This window comes from Oncorhynchus clarkii, chromosome 3 (genome assembly GCF_045791955.1).
Source record: "Oncorhynchus clarkii lewisi isolate Uvic-CL-2024 chromosome 3, UVic_Ocla_1.0, whole genome shotgun sequence".
NCBI lineage: Eukaryota > Metazoa > Chordata > Actinopteri > Salmoniformes > Salmonidae > Oncorhynchus > Oncorhynchus clarkii.
Genome location: NC_092149.1, coordinates 48,847,444 through 48,870,539, shown reverse-complemented (window position 1 = coordinate 48,870,539; position 23,096 = coordinate 48,847,444). Strand labels below are relative to the sequence as shown.

Genomic DNA, 23,096 nt, shown 5'->3' with positions numbered 1-23,096 from the left:
ACCTTGAGTGGCTCTGAAGGGCCTCAGAAGTAAATATATTTGTGTAGGGCAACCCGACCCCTGAAGTGACTCTTCTTATCAACTGTATGCAATAATTTCCTCTGTGTTGTCTTAGGAATCATATAATTAATATCTGATTGGAGGTTAACTTTACAGTAATACTATTGGTCAACAACTCAGATTTTGAATCCAAACAACCCAGATGCTTATGCCCTAGTCGTCATTGTAAATAAGAATTTATTCTTAACTGACTTGCCTAGTTAAATAAAAAATACATTAAAAAAGGGTATTGGATTCATTGTTGTTTCTTATTTTTCTTCCTGATCTGCTATGGTGAGAGACTCTTTCTTTCTTTCTCTCCACTACCCCTTTCTTTTGGTGCATGGCCTTTCAGGCTATGATTTCTCTCTTTCTCTCTCTGATCATGCCTTGCTTTGTTATTGTAATTATTGCCTTGTAACTTAAGCTTCATGTCTTTTATGTGAATCCATTCATTTTACAAAGTAATTCAATTCATGTATTTACAATTCCATTCTCAGATCTTTATTGATTGCCTGTTACTCAACTTTATGGCATCAGATACAAATTTGAATAGGCCTTGTGTCTTATTTTTTAAATGTATTATTTATTTTATTTTATTATTTTTACCACCTTTTTCTCCCCAATTTCGTAGTATCCAATTGTTAGTAGTTACTGTCTTGTCTCATCGCTACAACTCCCGTACGAGCTCGGGAGAGGCGAAGGTCGAGAGCCATGCGTCCTCCGAAACACAACCCAACCAAGCCGCACTGCTTCTTAACACAGCGCGCATCCAACCCGGAAGCCAGCTGCACCAATGTGTCGGAGGAAACACCGTACACCTAGCAACCTGGTCAGCGTGCACTGGTCAGCGTGCACTGCGCCCGGCCCGCCACAGGAGTCGCTAGTGCGCGATGAGACAAAGATATCCCTTGCCGGCCAAACCCTCCTTAACCCAGACGATGCTAGGCCAAGGCCTTGTGTCTTATTACGAGTCGCATGTGAGGTATTTATAATATCATATATACTGTATATACACATGTCAAATATTACTGCCCTCTACATTTGCAGAGGTCGAAATAATAGACTTGCAGCGCTACTACAGTGTAAACACACATTCTGTATGCATGCTTGCAAGTACACAACTGGAACTCTGAAACCAATTAGGAGGGATAAACACAGTTTAGGTTGGAAATATCCCAAAACAAGGGTATGCCAAGTACAGGTATCAGTGACAAAATTGATAATGAGCTTAATAGCACGAGTCACTTTGGTAATACTTTGGCAACAAACATTAATGAATAGTTTATTATATATTATATAATAAACTATTAATAATATAATAAACTATTAATAATAAGTATTTTGGAACATTTATACAATTAATTTGAACTTTTAGCATTTATAATAATGTCTTAAGCATTTAAGCATTTATACGCATTTGTAATGGTTTATTCATTAAATGTATTTTTAGTATTACAGATTATTTTAAAAGACACATTGTTCTAGATGCTTTCTTTAATGCGGCCAATTTCAAGACAATACCCTCGGTTTTACAATCATCATTATTTACATCATGTATACCTTGTATACCATTTTCAAATAAGGAACTATTTAATATCTTCCCTAGGGATCTCATCATACACATTTTTTTTGTTCCTATGGATAGTATACAAACAGAGCTTATCACTCGCTTTCCCAGAGATATTGTGGTGATTTAGTACATTTACATACGTATTCATAGTCTTTACTCAGTACCTTGTTGAAGCACGGTACTTTGTTACAGCCTCAAGTCTTATTGGGTGTGATGCTACAAGCTTGGCACACCTTTATTTGGGGAGTTTCTCCCATTCTTCTCTGCAGATCCTCTCAAGTTCTGTCACGTTGGATGGGGAGCATTGCTGCATAGCTATTTTCAGGTCTCTCCAGAGATGTTTGATCGGGTTCAAGTCCGGGCTCTGGTTGGACCACTCAAGGATATTCAGAGACTTGTCCCAAAGTCACTCCTGCGTTGTCTTGGCTGAATGCTTAGGGTCGTTGTCCTTAGCCCCAGTCTGAGGTCTTGAGTGCTCTGGAGCAGATTTTTATCAAGGATCTCTTTGTACTTTGCTCCGTTCATCATTAACTCAATCCTGACTAGTCTCCCAGTCCCTGCTGTTGAAAAACATCCCAACAGCATGATGCTGCCACCACCATGCTTCACCATAGGATGGCAGGTTTCCTCCAGACGTGACGCTGGCATTCAGGCCAAAGAGTTCAATCTTGGTTTCATCAGACCAGAGAATCTTGTTTCTCATGGTCTGAGTGTGTTTTGGCTGCCGTTTGGCAAACTCCAAGCGGGCTGTCATGTATCTTTTACTGAGGAGTGGCTTCCGTCTGGCCACTCTACCACCTGGTGGAGGGCTGCAGAGATGGTTGTCCTTCTGGAAGGCTCTCCCATCTCCACAGAGAAACTCTGGAGCTCTGTCAGAGTGACCATCGGGTTCTTGGTCACTTCCCTGACCAAGGCCCTTCTCCCCCTATTGCTCAGTTTGGCCGGGCGGCCAGCTCTAGGAAGACTCTCTGTGGTTCCAAATGTCTTCTATTTAAGAATGATGGAGACCACTGTGTCTTGGGAAACCTTCAATGCTGCAGAAGTGTTTGGGTACCCTTCCCTAGATCTGTGCCTCGACACAATCCTGTCTGACCTTTAAATTATGGTTTAGCTGTTTAGTTGCTTGACTAATAAATATATATTTTGTAGACATAAATGCCTAATTTTTTTGCATTGCACCTTTATTGGTGTTGGCAGAGGGACCTGGGACTTTGTAGAATGTTACTGACTAAAATGCCTTCTGATTGCGTTGATGAAATCAAGTATATACATTAAAGGAGGAACAACTGTATTATAAACCCCCAATCTAATCTAAAGACCAGAGAATCTGATAAAACAGCGTCCTCTATTGGACGACTGATGATAATGACCATAGACTGGAAATGCTTCAAAAGTTAGTCCTTTATTTCTTAAAATAACAAGTGAAGGCAACGTTTGGTGCAGACACTAATGATTCATCAGATATTTAAGCAACAACTATTTTTCCTAAACCACAAATAGACAGGCACTTTTCAGGTAGAGTATTGACAGATTATTTAAAAAACAGAGACAATGAGACATTTATGTTGGATGGGGCAGAGCCTTCTCGCACTCTATGTGTTCAGAGTGCCTCCATCCTCACAGATTCCACAGAGGATCTGTCTGACTTCCGGTACAGATAGGTTACAGCGATGACTGAGAGGACACCCGTAATGGAGAGAGCAAAGACGCTGTAGAGGGCTACCTCAGCACTGCCCGATGACAGCTCCATACCAAGGAAGCTCACGTTCTCGACTGATAAAATAGGCGAGGTGGTGGAGGGTGCACTCGTTCCTGGGGTAAGAGAATAAATTCATTGAAATTAATCAGACAACATGTTCAGGTGTAAGGTGGTAAGATTGACAATCAAGAGCATTTCCCCATTCTGAACTTCCTTGTTAACAAAAAAAAGGGCGTCATTACTTTTATGAAAACGCATCACAACACGACGAGGAAACATTTAAGGAGATAGTCCTTTTGTTGCAAAACAAATACATGATTTATTGTCGCATACACGGGATAGGTGCTGTCAAATGTGTTGTTTTACAGGGTCAGCCATAGTAGTACAGCACCTCTGGAGCAAATTTAGGGTTAGGACAAAAATAAATAAAAAATTGTATATGTCACATGCGCCGAATACAACAGACCTTGTCGTGAAATGCTTACTTAAGGTTGTTGCTTAACCTGTTGTATCCAGGGGTGCTGTACTACTATGGCTGACCCTGTAAAACAATGTGTTCAGGGGCACATTGACAGATTTTCACCTTATTAGCCTGTGTATTTGAACCAGTGACCTTTTTGTTACTGGCCCAACACTGTTAGGCTACCTGCTGCCCCTGATATCAGTGCATACAGTGCCTTGCAAAACTATTCATCCCCTTTGACATTTTTCCTATTTTGTTGCATTGCAACCTGTAATTTAAATGGATTTTTATTTGGATTTCATGTAATGGACATACACAAAATAGTCCAAATTTGTGAAGTGAAATGAAAGAAATAACTTGTTTCAAAAAAGAAATATATATATATATATAAATGGAAAAGTGGTGCGTGTACACAGTATGTATTCACCCCCTTTGCTATGAAGCCCCATAATAAGATCTGGTGCAACCAATTACCTTCAGAAGTCACATAATTAGTTAAATAAAGTCCACTTGTGTGCAATCTAAGTGTCACGATCTGTCACATGAGCTCGGTATATTTGCACCTGTTCTGAAAGGCACCAAGCAAGCGGCACCATGAAGACCAAGGAGCTCTCCAAACAGGTCAGGGACAAAGTTGTGGAGAAGTACAGATCAGGGTTTGGTTACAAAAAAACATCCGAAACTTTGAACATCCCACGGAACACCATTAAATCCATTATTAAGAAATGGAAAGAATATGCCCCCACAAAAAAAAACACCAAAACTCACAGACCAGGCAAGGAGGGCATCAATCAGAGAGGCAACAAAGAGACCAAAGATAACACAGAAGGAGCTGCAAAGCTCCACAGCGGAGATTGGAGTATCTGTCCATTGGACCACTTTAAGCCGTACACTCCACAGAGTTGGGCTTTACGGAAGAGTGGCCAGAAAAAAAGCAATTGATAAAAGAAAAATATGAGCAAACACATTTGGTGTTCGCTAAAATGCATGTGGGAGACTCCCCAAACATATGGAAGAAGGTACTCTGGTCAGATGAGACTAAAATTGATATTTTTGGCCATTAAGGAAAAAGCTACAGTTGAAGTCAAAAGTTTACAAACACTTTGGTTGGAGTCATTAAAACTCATTTTTCAACCACTCCATAAATGTCTTGTTTAACAAGCTATAGTTTTGGCAGGTTGGTTAGGACATCTACTTTGTGCATGACAAGTCATTTTTCCAACAATTGTTTACAGAGATTATTTAACTTACAATTCACTGTATCACAATTCCAGTGGGTCAGAAGTTTACATACACTAAGTTGACTGTGCCTTTAAACAGCTTGGAAAATTCCAGAAAATGATGTCATGGCTTTAGAAGCTTCTGATAGGGTAATTGACATCATTTGAGTCAATTAAGGTCACAGGTATGAAAACATAGGACACTAAAAAGAGGCATTTCTACTGACTCTGAAAAAACACCAAAAGAAAGATGCCCAGGGTCCCTGCTCATCTGCGTGAACATGCCTTAGGCATGCTGCAAGGAGGCATGAGGACTGCAGATGCGGCCAGGGCCTAAGACAGTGCTACAGGGAGACAGGACGAACAGGTGATCGTCCTCGCAGTGACAGACCATGTGCAACAACACCTGCACAGGATCGGTACATCTGAACATCACACCTACGGGACTGGTACAGGATGGCAACAACAACTGCCCGAGTTACACCAGGAACGCACAATCTCTCCATCAGTGCTCAGACTGTCCGCAATAGGCTGAGAGAGGCTGGACTGAGGGTTTGTAGGCTTGTTGTAAGGCAGGTCCTCACCAGACATCACCGGCAACAACGTTGCCTATGGGCACAAACCCACCGTCGCTGGACCAGACAGGACTGGCAAAAAGTGCACTTCACTGACAAGTCGCGGTTTTGTCTCACCAGGGGTCGTGGTCGGATTCACGTTTATCATCGAAGGAATGAGGGTTACACAGAGACCTGTACTCTGGAGCAGGATAGATTTGGAGGTGGAGGGTCTGTCATGGTCTGGGGCGGTGTGTGACAGCATCATCAGACTGAGCTTGTTGTCATTGCAGGCAATCTCAACGCTGTGCATTACAGGGAAAACATTCTCCTCCCTCATGTGGTACCCTTCCTGCAGGCTCATCCTGACATGACCCTGCAGCATGACAACGCCACCAGCCATACTGCTCGTTCTGTGCGTGATTTCCTGCAAGATAGGAATGTCAGTGTTCTGCCATGGCCAGCGAAGAGTCCGGATCTCAATCCCATTGAGCACATCTGGGACCTGTTGGATCGGAGGGTGAGGGCCATTCCGCCCAGAAATGTCTGGGAACTTGCAGGTGCCTTGGTGGAAGAGTGGAGAAACATCTCACAGCAAGAATAGGCAAATCTGGTGCAGTCCATGAGGAAGAGATGCACTGCAGTACTTAATGCAGCTGGTGGCCACACCAGATACCGAACGCTACTTTTGATTTTGATCCCCCCCCTTTGTTCAGGGACACATTATTACATTTATGTTAGTCACATGTCTGTGAAACATGTTCAGTTTATGTCTCAGTTGTTGAATCTTATTATGTTAATACAAATATTTACACATGAAAATAAACACAGTTGACAGTGAGAGGACATTTCTTTTTTTGCTGAGTTTCCAATTACTAATCACTGGGAATAGAGGCCAGGTGTGCATAATGAAAGTTCCAGAGGGATCCGTGACAGTACTACACCAACAGCGCAACGACACCGGCCTCGAGGGTGATCACAGGAACACAGTGCGGGTCGATCAGGACCCAATGCAGCTGCCGAAGTTACGTCATAGTCGGATGGACCAGTTTCCGCTGCCGAAGTTTCGGCGGCATCAAACGGACCAGTAGCAGTGGCGTTGGACGGACCGGTTGTGGCGGCGTCGGATGGGCCAGTTGCAGCTGCTGAAGTTGCGTTGTCGGACCGACGCATTGTGGCGACGTCGGACGGGCCAGTTGCAGCTGCCGAAGTTGCGACGGATGGCCCAGTCGCAGCGTCGTCGGACGGGCCATTTCCGCTGTCTCCCTTAATGGTTGATTATTCTGTCACGTTGGTATGAATAATTTGGGAGACAGGCGCAGGAATGCATAATAGGGTTTTTTAATTTACCCAAATTATGGCGTGCCGTGTAAAGACACGTGAACAAATACCAAACAAAAACTATACAAAAACACAGGGTTGAAACCCAAACAAAAGAGAGAGAAGTACCTTGAATAAATAACACACGCGCACAATGATTAACACACGTGACGAGACCCGTAATCATCTGCACAATCCACAATGGCACGAAAGCCAAAACACACAGCACAGGTACTCACACGCACCAACGGACATAGTAACAATAATCGACTGGACACTGGTAAACCAAGGGCACACTTATACAATTACTAATCACTGGGAATAGAGGCCAGGTGTGCGTAATGAAAGTTCCGGAGGGATCCTTGACAAGATTGCTGTACACCAGCACAACCCATCCAGCTTGAAGGAGCTGGGGCAGTTTTGCCTTGAAGAATGGGCAACAATCCCAATGGCTAGATGTGCCAAGCTTATAGAGACATACCCCAAGAGACTTGCAGCTGTAATTGCTGCAAAAGGTGGCTCTGCAAAGTATTGACTTTTGGGGTTGAATAGTTATGCACGCTCAAGTTTTCTGTTTTTTTGTCTTATTTCTTGTTTGTTTCACAATAAAAAATATTTTGCATCTTCAAAGTGGTAGGCATGTTGTGTAAATCAAATGATACAACCCCACCAAAAATCTATTTTAATTCCAGGTCGTAAGGCAACAAAATAGGAAAAATGCCAAGGGGGTTGAATACCTTCGCAAGCCACTGTTTATCTATTAATCTCAGGACTACTTTCTCTATGGGAATAGAGTAGTAAATATTTTAGGTTTTCTGACACACAAAAAAAAATATGCCAGATATGAACATAAAACACATGTCACGCCCTGATCTGTTTCACCTGTTCCTGTGATTGTCTCCGCCCCCTCCAGATGTGGCTTATTTTCCCCAGTGTATTTATTCCTGTGTTTCCGGTCTCTCTGTGCCAGTTCGTCTTGTATGTTTAGTCAAGTCAACCAGCGTGTTTTTCCCGTACTCCTTTTTTGCTATTCTCCTTTTTCTAGTCCACCTGGTTTTGACCCATGCCTGTTTCTGGACTCTGTACCTGCCTGCCTGACCACTCTGCCTGCTTTGACCACGAGCCTGTCTGCCACTCTGTATCTCTCCTTGTGCTTTGATAACATAATGGCATCCTTTTGTTTACAATGACCACTCCACTTAAGCAGTGCAAAGTTCAAAATGGGTAAACTCCTCTTTAAAAATGACTTTTAAGGAGTTTATAAAAACCCTTCTAATCACTTTCTGTCTTTTAATATTGTGTGATAACTTTTATGGTTCGCAGGTATGGTGTGTGATATGGTGTGTGTGTAAAACATACAGAATTATCAATCACTTTAAATGTGCTTTTTCCATCTGAAATGCACTGTGTGCAACAGTGTTGCATCCACTGAGATAGACAATGTTGTCACTCTACCTTCGGGCTCGGGATTCAAACACTCGTGAGGCCCCAGAGTGGGGTCAGGGAATCCATTGCAGGTGATGATGGTAGCATAGCGGGCAACAGAGTTCTTGGCTACTCGTGTAAGTTTGGAGTCAGAACGGTTCACATAGAACAGGCCGAATCTCTCTGAGAAGCCAGTGGCCCACTCTAGATTGTCCATCAGAGACCAGGCTGTGTAGCCTCGAATATCCACCCCATCCAGCAAATATGCTGAAAAGAGAGGAGAAAACCCAAATTTGGCTCTATAAAGGTTCACAGAACATTTCATTAGGTTGTGGGAATGTTTTCCAAAACATTAAAGATGGTGTTTCACTTGTAAATTATATTTCATACTGTCAATATATAAATAGTGAATTGCTATATTACCTTTGAGGACCTGATTGATGTAATTCTCATAGTAGTGAATCCTGTGGACATCGTTCAGATCCACTGGCCCTCGCGCCGAGATCCCATTCTCTGTGATGATGATGGGTGGGTCGCCGTACTCCTCCTTGATGAAGTTGAGGATCTTGCGGAATCCAAATGGGGAAACTTTCAGCCAGCCAGAGCCAGAGTCCAGCCAGGTGCGATCAGCAATCGTTCCAGCGCCCCTAATACACACAGTAAAATGACAGAATATTTAATTGAACTAAATATGGGTTTGGAAATGGAACATGACTTCAATTTGAAACAAGGACGTACAGAAGAACTATAATAGATTCATAAACGATACATAGCCCTTACAGGTTGACTTCATATAGTTATATACACATCTCCAGTTGTTGATCTAACCATGAATACATATTTTTCATGTCCTGTATAGTGTAGGCTCTTGTGGCTGATTTCTCACCTGTCTGCATCGTAATGCTGTAGGTTCCCATACTCAACAGGGAATGCCAGGACAGTTGTGTAGTGGTTGAACCCAAAGTAATCATATGTACCTTTGACCCTCTGGATCTCTGCAGGGGAAAACTCAGGAAGCCTGTAAAAAAAAGAAGTTCATAGCCAGTTGACCATATGTGCATCATATAGCCAGTTCAGAGCATTTTATCTGTGAATCACTAATTATTTATTTTATATTTAGGGTTTGAGTCATATAATTTCCTCAGAATGAATGCAAATTCTTCTATGGCTTTTTAAAATTAGCGCTACTAATAAACATTTATCTTGCCGTGATTTAGATAGGCCTGCTGCTAGGCTCCTCTCTCGAATGATTGTCTTCATTGTATCACTGTAGTCTCCATTGAATATAGGGTGGGCAAACCAGCCGATATAGAACTGCAACAGGAGAAAGGAACCAATAGTGTTACTGAATAAGAACATTGGGGCTTTAAAGCTGGGAAACAACAGAAGAATAATGTGGTCACTCTTCATGTAACTCTTGAGTATGATGTTTGTTTGTACCATTATTGAGGCCTTTTGTGCCAAATATGCGAAATGTGGTACATGCTGTACAGGAACTCTACATACACGATTATGTTTTACGCAGGATACTAAAGTTTCACTGATGTAGTGGAGAGAACTTTGATGACTGATGTAATGTGAGGCATTAGACTGTACCTGAACAACGCGTCGTGCAGCTTCTACGTCCTCCTGCTTGTAGGGGTTCCGTGGCTCTGACCAGTCTGAGTTGATGGTGATGGAGATAATGCCTCCCTGCTTGGTGCGGTAGTTATCGTTGTACAGGTGCCAGGCTTCGGCATGGGCTTTGATGAGGTTGTGGCCCACTATGTAGGGCAGTGTGCCAGGTCTGAAGCTGATGCCTGGCCATGGAAGGATTATTGTTTTAACTGCATCCTGAAGACACTTAAATAAATACGATCTCTTTCTACAGTTCTTTTAAGAGGTCTAACTTTAAAAAATGTAACTTTAGAATCTCTTTTTAAAGCTATTGTATTTCGAAGCTGTTTAGCATATCAACGATACGATTGTTTCCTGTTACTACAGACACACGCTGAAAACAGTCAACAATTGTTCGGCAAATACAAGCCAAATGAGTATTTGTTTAGTCTGAATTAAAGAGGTAGTACCTGGGGCGGCAGCTCCATAGCCGTGGCCAATATTGGCAATATTGTAAGGCTCATTGATGGTGATCCAGAACTTCACTTTGTCTCCAAGGTGAGTGAAGATAAAATCAGCATATTCTCTGAATCGGTCAATGATGCTGTCGTTCTCCCAGCCCCCCACATCCTGCAGAGCCTGAGGGAGGTCCCAGTGGTAGAGGGTAATCTGGAGAGAGGAACATTCATGAAGAGAGGAAACAATTATTTACCGCAGGGGTTTAATGTGTCAATTCAGGTTTTTCAAAGTGCATGTGTAATTAACTCCCTTTGATATAGTAAATTACATATTATCCCAGTCATGAGCATGTCTTCATGGCCACCAAACTCACATGAGGCTGTATGTTGGCAATGAGAAGTGCGTCAACCAGTCTACTGTAGTAGTTGAGGCCAGCCTCGTTGATGTTTTTGGTGGTGCCATCGGGGAGCACCCTGGACCAGGATATAGAGAAGCGGTAGTGGGTCACCTTCAGCCTCCTCAGCATAGCCACATCCTCCTCCACCTTATGATAACTATCACAGGCAATATCTCCTGTGTCATCATTGAACACTCTAAGAGGAGTGTGGGCAAACTTATCCCAGATACTGAGGCCCTTTCCATCTGCTCTCCAGCCCCCCTCAATCTGGACAAGAGATATAAAATGACACGGTAAACATATCGTGGTGCTTTTATTGGCACGTAACTTTTCGGAATTGTTTTCAGTGAGCAGTCACCTGGTAAGATGCTGTTGCTGTGCTCCAGATGAAATCTTTACGGAAGTTTCCATAAATGGGTGTACCATCCTCCGATTGAGGGAAACCGTTGTCCCTCACGACTTGATGGTAGTAGTGGGCTGAACGTTTGGGCGTCCTGGGTCGGCTTGGGTGAGTAAAGTCCACATGGTGGAGACCAAAGCCCACTGTGTACCCATTGAGCCACTCAAAAGAGTCCATAAGAGACGAGACACTGTAACCCCTCACCTTCACACCATCCAGGTCATGGGCTAAGGGGACAAGAGAGAAGATTTACTTTTGGAAGATTACCTTTTTTTCTTTTCTTTTTTTTTTTACAGCAAATGTCGGAAATCCCTAGCAAAGTAAGTTGCATTTGCTTGCCCCTTGGTGTTCTGCTCAGTCTGTACTATTTCCTCAATGCAATTAGAAGGCATTATAGTCAGTGACATAGTACAACGTCCCCCCCCCCCCCAAACTCCCACCACCTCTTGAAGGTGAAATGAGCAACTTGTAGGGAAATTGTTAATGGGATTTATCTGTTAATTGAATGATTAGAATATTCCCACCCTGAAACCATATAATTGTATGGAATTGATTAGATTGTATAAAATTATAATCAATACATGTGTAGATCTAGTCAGAATTAGGGTAAAACAATATAGCTAATGTTTATGTCTTTATGGTATTTTAAACACAGACAAGATTTTTGAGCAAAATTCGGTGCCGACCTGACTAGAGATTTGGGAAAGGACAGGGAGTACATCTCAAGGTCCCAAGGTCTTCCTAATCTTTGTCGGCTGGGTAGTGGTACAGTATGTGCGTAGGATACCTACTGTTGTGTGTGTACCCATGTGCATAGGCTGTTTTTGTGTGAAAATATGTGCGTAAGAAGCCAGTATAAATAGGAATGGTTTTGTACAACAGACCAGCGCTCTCGTGAATAAAGCCATTTTGACTATGTTAGCTGGGCCTCCGTCTGCTTAATTTCAATCCGTATCTTACAAATCCTGATGAGCAGACTGAGTAGTTAAATTGAATTGGTTTATGAACATTGAGAACACAATTCTCTTAACATAAATATATCATTAGATCTTACCTTTCAAAGCCTCGTCAATGTAGGTTTTGTAGTAGAATATTCTGTCAGTGTCATCCACTGTGGTCTTTGAAGCCGTTGGAACTCCATTCTCTGTGACATAAATCTCTGGATCTCCGTACTCCTCCTTGATCCAGTTGAGGAGTCTCCGTAAGCCCCATGCTACAGCCCTCTGCCCTTTGATGGCAGTTGTGGGGGAATCACCCTCCTCCTCCTCTCCAATGTCCTGGTCGTTATAATAGGACTGAGGACTAAGCCTGGCAGTTACTTGACGTATCACCTTAGTGGTATAAGCATTTAGACAGAAGACATCAGCAGTACCTCTGATGTAGGCCTTATCATCATTGGTTAACGTGGAGAGCCTGGAACCTGGCAGGCCTTGGAGCTCACTCTTGTTGCCCACCTGCCACTTCATGGCGTCAGGGTAATCACCAGTTTTGAAGATTGGGTGAGCGAACCAGCCAAGCTGAAACTGCAGGGCACGGTCTGCAGCCATGACTTCCCGGGGGTTGTTGACATCTTTGGGCTCAGCCCAGTCTGCGTTGAGGGCGATGGAGACCAGACCGCCTTGGGATTTGCGGTATTTCTTGTCATAGTTGTGGTACACCGTGGCATGTGCCTTTAGAAGGTTATGAGCGACTCTATATGGTGCATCCCCAGGCTTCCTGACATTTGGTGGGATCTGCCCCAGACCATATCCTGACCAGGCAATTGTATAGGGTTGGTTGAAGGTCAACCAAAACTTTACTCGCTCCCCAAAGGTGGAAAAGCAGAAGTCACAGAAGTCGTTAAAGATCTCAACCATCTGGATGTTGTCCCAGCCATCAAGGTCCTGCAGGGCCTGAGGGAGGTCCCAGTGGTAGAGTGTCACCATGGGGGTTATGTTATAAGCTAGTAGGCCGTTAATGAGCCTGTTGTAGTAGTTAACACCCTTCTGGTTCAAGGAATTGCGCCGACCATCGGGAAAGATCCTGGACCAGGACAGGGAGAATCGGTAGGTCTTAACCCTTAGGGCCCTTATCATGTACAGGTCTTCCTCTAGTCGGTGGTAACTGTCACAGGCTATGTCACCATTGGCATCTTCGGTAGTACTGCCAGGCTTGTGGGTGAAGGTATCCCATACACTTGCACCCTTTCCGTCAACATTCCAGCCACCTTCTATTTGATAGGCTGAGGACGTCACTCCCCATTGGAAGCCCTTTGGAAAGGTGCCGTAGTGGTAGAGCTTCCTCTGGAAATTGGACTGACTGGAGAACTTCTCCCAGACAACCTTGGATCTGGAGGGAACCTCGGACGGGGGCAGAGTGGGTTGCCGCACAACGGTTTGAAACTTTGGTTCTTGTTGTGGACTTCTTTCTCTTGTATCAGAAAACCCATTTCTCTTGATAATATCAGAGTAGAAATAGGCTGACTGCTTTGGGGTTCTGGGCCTGTTAGGGTCTTCAAAGTTGACATAGTGCAAACCAAACCTTTGGCTGTAGCCCTTTGGCCCCTCGAACCCATCCATCAGTGACTGCACAGTGAAACGCTGCACGTCCACTCCATCCAGATGGATTGCTGTTGAAAGTCAACCAAAATCATCCTGGTAAACAATACTTATAAACAATCATTCTTACAAACAGTCTCAAAACACTCCTTCTGTACAGGGCTAGGTGACCCCTGGTCTAACACATTCCAGAGACTTACCTTTCAGTGCTTCGTTGATGTAGCCCTTTAAGTACTCTGTACGCTCCGTGTCATTGATAGTGTCCCCGCTGTACCCCGTGGGCATCCCATTTCCAGTTATGTAGACGGGCACCTTAGTGACATTCAGATACTCTGCAGAAACATAGTTGAGCAGCCTACGGAGGCCCCAGGGTGCAGAGTGTATCGAGTCAGACGAGGTAGAAGGCCAGGCATGGTCCACATGAGCTTTGAAGTCTCCCACCCCCTCTGGTCCAGGCACGCAGCCACCATCACTGGCATTGACCAGGCGAGAGGTGTAGTGGTTGAGCCCCAGGAAATCTGCCGTTCCGCGAATTCGCTTACTCTCTGCTGCAGTGAAGAACGGGAGTATGGCAGGCACAGAGAGGGAACAATTCCGCCTTTTCTGCTCAATCTGAGACTTTAGCAAGGGTGGATAGTCCCCATCCACAAAAATGGGATGGGCGAACCATCCCAGCATGAACTGCAGGTAGCGGTCTGCAGCCACTACATCTTCAGGCTTGGAAGAGGAGCTTGGAGGCTCAGCCCAGTTGGAGTCCAGGGCAATGCCTACTTTACCTCCCTGGTCCTTCCGGTACTTGTCGTTGTAAACATGCCATGCTTCAGCGTGGGACTTGAGCATGTTGTGAGTCACCTTTTTTGGGGGGGCACACAAAGGATCAAAATCATCAAAGAAATAATAATTACAATTCACAAAGTCAACAAAGGGCTAAAGGGAAAAGAGTGATGCTAGTTCTCTCACCTGGTAGGAGGCAACCACATAGTTCTTTATTCCAGGGGGATGCTGACCGGTACCGTACCCAGCATGGCTAATCACCCAGGGGCTACTGAAAGTGTTCCAGGTCCTAACCCTATCTCCAAACCTGAAGAAGCAGAAGTCGGCATAGTCTTTAAAGGCTTCTGCAATGGAAACATTGGTCCAGCCTCCATAGTCCTGGAGTGCCTGGGGAAGATCCCAGTGGTGCAGGGTCACAGCAGGTTCTATACCCGCCTCTATCAGCGCGTTGATCAGGCTGTCATAGTAAAGCGCACCTTTCTCAGAGTGGCTCCCCCAGTGGCCAGAGGGGAAAATGCGGGCCCAGGAGATAGAGAACTGGTAGGTTTTGACAAGTAGACCTCTCAGGAGATAGACGTCATAGTCGACTTTATTGTAACTGTCACAAGCCAGGTCTGCAGTCTGATTCTCAAAGACTTGGTGCTCATGGCCAAAGCGGTCCCAAATGGTCTCACCCTTCCCATGCTCAGACCAGCCACCCTCGACTTTAAAGGACTCACTGGAAGTGGCCCACTGGAAGCCATCAGGAAAAGACTCATTCAGGAAGATGTCCCGCTCAGAAATGGTCTGAGTTCCAAACTTATCCCACACTCTCTGGTAGTTTACTGACAGTGCATCCCCAGTGTGATCTGAAAGACTAGCCGAGCAAGAGAGGTGAAGGGCAACATTAAATACAGTGCCGTTAAGAAAGTATTTACACCCCTTGACTTTTTCCACATTTTGTTTTGTTACAAAGTAGGATTAAAATGGATTTGCCATTTTTTGTCAACAATCTACACAAAATGCTCTTATGTCAAAGTGGTAAATAAAATACTAATATATCTTGATTAGATAAGTATTCAACCCCCTGAGTCAATACATGTTAGAATCGCCTTTGGCAGCAATTACAGTTGTGAGTCTTTCTGGGTAACTCTATAAGAGCTGGATTGTACAATATTTGCCCATTTCTTCTTTAAAACATTCTTCAAGCTCTGTCAAGTTGGTTGTTGATCGTTACTAGGCAGCTATTTTCAAGTCTTGCCATAGATTCTCAAGCGAATTTAAGTCAAATACATAACTTGGCCACTCTAACATTCAATGTCATCTTGGTAAGCAACTCCAGTGTATATTTGACCTTGTGTTTAAGGTAATTGTCCTGCTGAAAGTTGAATTTGGCTCCCAGTGTCTGTTGGAAAAGAGACTGAACCAAGTTTTCCTCTAGGATTTTGCCTGTGCTTAGCTCAAACTCCTTAAGTCCTTGCCAATGACAAGCATACCCATAACATGATGCAGCCACCACCATGCTTGAAGATTTGCCCAAAATATAACGTTTTGTATTCATGACCAAAAATTACTTTCTTTGACACATTTTTTGCAGTATTACTTTAGTGCCTTGTTGAAAACAGGATGCATGCTGTGGAATATTTTATATTCTGTATAGGCTTCCTTCAATTTGCTCTCTCACTTTTGTTAATATTGTGGAGTAACTCCTGTGTTGTTGATCCATTCTCAGTTATCTCTGTCATTCTGCCCCTGAGCAAGACATTTAACACACTGTTCCCCGGGTGCCAAAGACATGGATGTCGATTAAGGCAGCCCCCCACACCTCTCTGATTCAGAGGGTTAAATGCAGAAGACACATTTCAGTTGAAAGCATTCAGTTGTACAACTAGGTATCCCCTTTCCCTTCCCTTTTATCACAGCCATTAAACTCTGTAACTGTTTTAAAATCACCATTGGCCTCATGGTGAAATCCCTGAGCGGGTTCCTTCCTTTTCAGCAACTGAGGTAGGAAGGGCGCCTGTATCTTTGTAGTGACTGGGTGTATTGATACACCATTCAAAGTGTAATTCTACCAATAGGTGCCCTTCTTTTGCTAACCATTTGAAAAAAAAACACAAAAAAACAGCATCCTCTCTGGACAGCTTTAAAAATAAAGTAAAAATATGTTTGATGTCTTCTGTGCCCATATGAATAACCCCTACATTGCCATACTGTTTTTGATCTTGTCTCAAAAGGACCACAATGGAAATAAGTCCCAGAATTTATTGTGTGTTATTCTCAATGATTTTATTAATGTGCATGTATGGCTTTTAAGTTTTCTGTGTTCTTGTTTTTTAAAATGGTCGAATTAATAAACTAAACTAAACTGAGGGACCTTACAGATAATTGTATGTGTGAGGTTCGGAGATGGGGTACTCATTTAAAAATCATATTAACCAATATTTTTGCACACAGAGTGATTCCGTGCTATTTATTATGTGACTTGTTAAGCACATTTTTACTCCTGAACGTAACTTGCCATAATTAAAGGGTTGAATACTTATTGACTCAAGCCATTTAAACTATTCATGTTTTATTAATTTGTAAGCATTTCCACTTTGACATTATGGAGTATTGTGTGTAGATCAGTGACACAAAATCTCAATTTAATACATTTTACATTCCGGCTGTAACACAACAAAATGTGGAAAAAGTCTAGGGGTGTGAATACTTTCTGAAGGCACTGCAGATACTGTACATACAGAGGTATGAATTCACACTAAAATACAAAAAAGACAAAAGGTTAATTCAGACTTTTTATATTCCATTATGCTAATAGTAGACTATTTGATCTATTACTACATTTCCAAATAGTGCATGTAAACAACAAGTGGATTTGTACCTATTCAGAGTGTCCACCAAATCCAGCTCCTCAAACAAGTCAACCATGTCACATCCCAGAATTTGCAGGTCCCCATTTCGCAGAACTGTAATGATTTTAGACCACACATAGGGGGTTGTTCTTCAAATTCCTCAAAAAATGATTTGATATGAACATCGGGTTACATTTTATATGATCTATATTTGCAAAATCCATAAAGGATATATTAATTATAAAGGGTATGCTCACAGTTTTAAGTGAGTTGGTAATTGAGACCGCTAGACTGGAGGTGGAGGGTTTGAACACTGTATAGCTTCAAACATTAAACTGAACTGTAATTTGATCTCATCTATGGTAAATTCTTGCATGCATAGTAGTTACATTTAGTAGTTACATTTCTCCAGTCATATACCTGAGCTGTTTACCAAAGAAGTGGTGGGATAACCACTTTGTTGTTGTTCCAATACTAGATTGCCCTTTAACTAGCTAGCACTTTGCAGCGTACTCCGGACCATGATAACAACAAGTCAGAATTTCATAATGCCTTTACAATCAAATTGGACTATGACATTTTATATTGGATAACATCTTTGTGGAGATAACATCAATAAAATGATGGTCTCTGGCACTGTAACTACTACAAATCACTCTCTTGATTTGAATCCACCATCTGGTTTTTGAGATGTCATCACCGACACGTTTATTTGACAGTGTAGAGATGTCTATAATGTGACACTAGACTTGAGTATGGGTGAACTGTCTGTAAGCAAATGCAATTGTAACCATCACACTGAGGTTGAATGGTATGATCACACAAGACACCAGTGATTAATCTGATGGTCTACAAAGCGTGCGTGTGTACATTTATGCAGCTTCACATGATTTACCTTGCAAGATGTTACCGAGTGGCTGGAATTGACTGAAGGAACAGCCTTTGATATTCATCTTGTAAATCACAATGGGTATCTGACCATTGGCCTTCTAAAACATGACAAAGGGATCGTCATTCAGGGGCTGGCTTTTATGAGACAATTATGAGTTGCAGATGAATGGTTGTGTGTTTTCATCTAAATTAGAGAAATCATATTAGGACATTCTGTATTCAGCCTCTTCAACCTTCAAACTGTATATACAAAATCTCACATTATTCACAGTTTTCCATTTTGGGGTAAAACATTATGAGTTTCACACACAAGGTTTACAGTAACTTACAAGGATATTGGCAATTAGACATTTAATAATTGATGGTAAGATAAGACAGTAATAAAATACACTTTCATGTGAGGCTCTTTTCTTCCTTTCATTAAGACACACTTTATCAGAGAATGGAAGAGTAAACTACCTGTAATCTTCTCAGCTCCTCTGCCAGGTTTGATTTAGAGGTGCAGTTGTACTCAATTTGCACTGACAGGAAATCTAGGGACTCCTGAATGGGAAATATGTTATCACCATCACAGCAATACGGTGGGTGCCTTGGGAAAAGTATAAACCCTGTGCAGGTTTCACATTTGCTTTGGAGTCTGACATTGTGACACATTCAATTGTCCAAATGTCAAAGGTACTGTACCCATACCTTAATGGCAGCCTCGCCTTGGTAAAGGATTGAAACATCACTGGCCCTTACGCCAATCGACACATGGCCGCCTGAGAGGAGAGCACAGAATAGAGGGCTGATGTGTTATAAAAACAGTGACAATGTTAGCAATCCAGTTCCATGGGAGGACCATCCTCCTCAGAGAAATTTTATAAAATGTTTTAAAAGTTATGTTAATTATATAAAAATGATTAAAATACACTGTTTTGCAATGAAGGTCTACAGGAATTTAAACAACACTGTCCGGGGTAGCACCATGGTTTAGCCGGAGGACAGCTATCTTCCGTCCTCTGGCTACATTGACCTTTCATAGACATACATGGTAATTATGACCACCTCCAGGGGACGTCTTCCAACCAATCAAAACTTTTGCAGTATAAACTGACATGTTCTCCATCCAATCATAGAATTAGGATCAGAGAATTAACATTGTGAGTTGTATTGGGATTGTGCCACAGATCATTATGGGGGCTCTATGTGTTGAGAAGCTTGGTGACATTGTTGGATAGAGATTAAGAGTAAAAAGTAATAGTTGAGCTTTTTAAAAATATATTACTCAATTCAAAATATTTTTTTTCAATTTACAGGAGACGGAGGAAGTATATTATAAATTGATTTATTGGTTTTAGAACTTTATTTTGTGTCCAGTTAGTGATATTTATTTAAATTTGCCTTGCTAGCTAGCTACCAGCGCGAATGTGGAGATTTCTCCGCCAGAATGGTAGAATGGCCAACGCTGCCGACAATGTTGTCGACTTTTTGTTGAAGAACCCCTTTCATTCTCTGGGGTACACGGTGCAAATTAAAAGTGAGTGTCGACCTCTGCCTGAGATCAGTTTCATGAAGAATGATGAAAAGGTGAGGGCGTTCAATACCAACTGGTATCAAAAGTATAGCTGGTTAACAAGGAGTCTTTCACCAAGCCAGCTGTATTCCTGGCCTGGCCTGCTTTTTGGAAAGTCTGAGCCTTGGCCTAGGCGATAGATGGGTACAGTGACCTGAAGAACATCGATCGTTCAGCAGGCAGCATATAAATGCCCACATCAGATTCAAGCTTCTGGGAAAAAGCTGCATCGATCATGATGAAGGTCTGCATATTCAAACTGCACCCACACAACGAGAAAGTTGAAACAGGGATGTTCTCAAGCGGCTTAAACACCACTGTGTTTTTGGACATGCAATAATTTGCTTTTAGAGGACACTACGAGAGGGAAAGTTCTGCCGACAAGGGAAACTAAAATCAGCTTGCAGAGGTAATTGTGCACATAACAACACTTTACTTGCTGAACTTATAGAACCTTCGACTGTCTTCTCTGGGATGACGAAATCAATTTCTGAATGATTTGATAGCTTCCATCGCATCATCCATTAACAGAGATTAAAGAGAGGTTGACTCAGCGTATTTTTTTGCGTGCGCTCAAGTAGGTTTTCCACTTTCCTCCGGAATTTATTTAGCAAAGATGAAAACACAATCACTCCGGACAGACAAAAGCAAAAACTCATGATTTAAATGATGCAGCAATTTTTCAGTCTGATTAACCGTAGGCTACTAATAAGAGCAGATGCATACAGCCTATGTGCGCTGTCCATTTCATCAGGATAACTAATTTGATAACGTTATGTATTTATAGTCCATTTGTGTCAGGCAAAAATGTGAATGTGATCAAATTTGGTTTATATTCAAACTTGGGCTGGCTAGGCTGCATATACGTTTTCAATCCAAAAGTAACTGGAGTGAATCATTCAACATAATAGTGACGACAGATTTGAGTACATTTTTTACAAGGCCTAAAGTTGCATAGAACTGCATGATGCAAACATGCATAAAGCAAGCTCAGCCCTGTGAGTTCTATTGTCTACCAGTTGTTGTCTCTGTGTCTGTGTAGAGGAAATTCCCTTCCTAATCTAGTCTAAATATAATTAATATGAACAAGGATAAGGTTGCTGCAGTTTGACAGGGTTTTCACAAAACTGCAGTTTTTTGTCTTCCCAGAAAAAGCCTGCCCTGCACTGAAGCCTTTGAACACCTCAACTCATACCCTCCTTCAATCACTGCTGTGATCCCTTCCAAACACTGTGTAAGTAGCCCTCTCATTCCCCATACTATTGTACTATACATGTCTTTATTAAATGCTTTAGGTTAAAATAATTACTCTGACGATTTTTGAAACACATTTTGACATCTCTGTGCATTCAGAGAGAGAGAGAGAGAGAGAGAGAGAGAGAGAGAGAGAGACCATGCAGTGTTTCACTTTTCCCCGGATTCTAACCTTTGCTATCTAACGGCATTCACAACACTTGGCCAGAAATAATCTCTCCTGATAAGGAAAACAATATACATGCAAACATGAATGATAGTACTAGAAAAGTCAAGGATGGGACATAATTGAGGCACAGTCACTGACCTCTTTCACATCCGGTTGACCGATATTTTGTGATTTTTTTTTTTACAAAATCTGTCTAAACCCAACGCCGCTTTGCTATGAAAACTTGTCGGTTCCAAACAACTCAAACACCTTGTAGCACTAAAGATCTTCATAAGAACCCACAATACTGTAGGAGTATTTATTGTGGGCGACAGGTGCAACACACCACTGCATTCTTTACCAGAAAGTAGGCTGGCCCTCTTTTATTCATAAAGCTATTTAAAAAGAAAAAACTCCCACTGTACCTAACAGCGTTAATAACCTTTAGATTTAGGAGTTGCCATACCCTGTCTAAGGGATGGCTAACTCTGGAAATCCATTCGGTCTCCTCAGTTAGGTAATTCAGCTTTTGTTTCTTTACACCCCATTGTGCCATAAATCTACAGAGTTTAATACAACTGGATGTACTAGTGCCTCTCGGGCAGTTCAAAATGTTGGTTGTGGACCTCTTTGCTGAGGAACGTGATTGTTTTTCTTAACTGTGTTTGTGATTTTGTGTCTGTATGTGATTGTATTTTGTAAATTGTGTGCATGCAGGGCTCCCTTGCAATTGGACTCTTTTAAAAATAAAGGAAAATTAATTGTTATCTCTGTAAACTGTTCCTCAAAACCCTGTGAATAATGTACATCTTCTACCACATGCTAATTAAGGGTTTACCTTGTCCAGGAAACAGGTGATGGTAGAGGTGGTACACGTCGGCGTGGGCATGGAGAGCGTGTTTTAGCTGCAGATTCACCTCATCCCTCAGCTCTTCGATGTGGCTCAGTGTCACCCAAGAGTGTGCCAGTTCTCCATACGCCAGAAAAACAAATTCAGCATATTGCTGAAATACATCTAGCAGCTCTGCGCTTTCCCAGCCCCCATACCTGGATTTCAGGGCCTCTGGTAAAGCAGAGCGATGCAAGACAACAAGTGGTTTGAGGCCTACTTCCACTAGCTGTTCCAAGAAGTTCCGGTAGCAAGACAATGCAGGCTGACTGGGCTGGCTGGGGTCACCTGTGGGCAAAAGTTGAGCCCAGGACAGGGGAACTTTGAAATGAGTTACTCCCCGACTCTGGAGATACTGGAAGTAGGCCCTGGAGCCCAAGGGAAGGGGATGACTGCAGTCAAAGGCATCAATGGGTTTGGTGCTCAAGTCCATCCTCAAGTGGTTGGTGAGAGGGCCTGCTAGAAGCATAAAGTCCTGTGGGTCATCTTCCTGACACAGACAGCCATAGAGGCACATCAGGTACAGATAGAGAACCCGCACCAGGTTCTTCATCTTGGTGGTGGAAGGTGAACTGCACAGTAAGCCTTTTATAGCAATGCTGTTTACTGTATTGAACTCTTGTATCGTTTATGTAATCATGCTAGATAACGCATGTCAGTTATATTGCAGTTGTGTTTATAACAGTTTATAACTTCTGGGGCCTTGGCTCAATTGCAAAAAAATATTTGTTTCCTCCCCTTCATCTGCACTATTTGGACAGTACTTGACAGATATACTGGAAGCTCAGACAATCTGGATCAAACCCTCATAAGGTGTAATTTGCCAACATCCCCGAAACGTTTGCTTCGTTCATCCGACCGACCAATACTGGGTCATGCATGCGACAGACCAATACCTCACGAGGCTTCTTCTCTAAGCTGAAACCTTGAAACGGATAGCCGTTTCTCAAAACCAGGTTCTGGCCGTACTGCCAAATTCCAAATACTGATGATTCATTCAGTCGCTTGCATGAACACAGAAATGTGTTAAAGGAAAAGCACAAACAATAACATTTTCCATCACAGGAGA

At 42.5% G+C, this 23,096-nt stretch overlaps 1 protein-coding gene across 1 annotated transcript; it reads right to left on the bottom strand.

The window, feature by feature from the left end:
- Window positions 1–3,212: 3,212 nt before the first annotated feature.
- LOC139385603 (lactase/phlorizin hydrolase-like) lies at window positions 3,213–22,580 on the bottom strand. Its single transcript, XM_071130811.1, has 17 exons — window positions 21,977–22,580; window positions 18,872–18,942; window positions 18,641–18,724; window positions 18,186–18,279; window positions 17,320–17,404; window positions 14,643–15,312; window positions 13,883–14,534; window positions 12,200–13,753; window positions 11,104–11,372; window positions 10,722–11,012; window positions 10,360–10,558; window positions 9,890–10,092; window positions 9,501–9,607; window positions 9,180–9,311; window positions 8,717–8,940; window positions 8,324–8,560; window positions 3,213–3,424 (listed from the first exon to the last, which is right to left on the bottom strand). The coding sequence occupies exons 1-17, from the start codon at window positions 22,578–22,580 to the stop codon at window positions 3,213–3,215; spliced, it is 5,688 nt and encodes a 1,895-aa protein (XP_070986912.1).
- Between the last annotated feature and the right edge of the window lie 516 nt (window positions 22,581–23,096).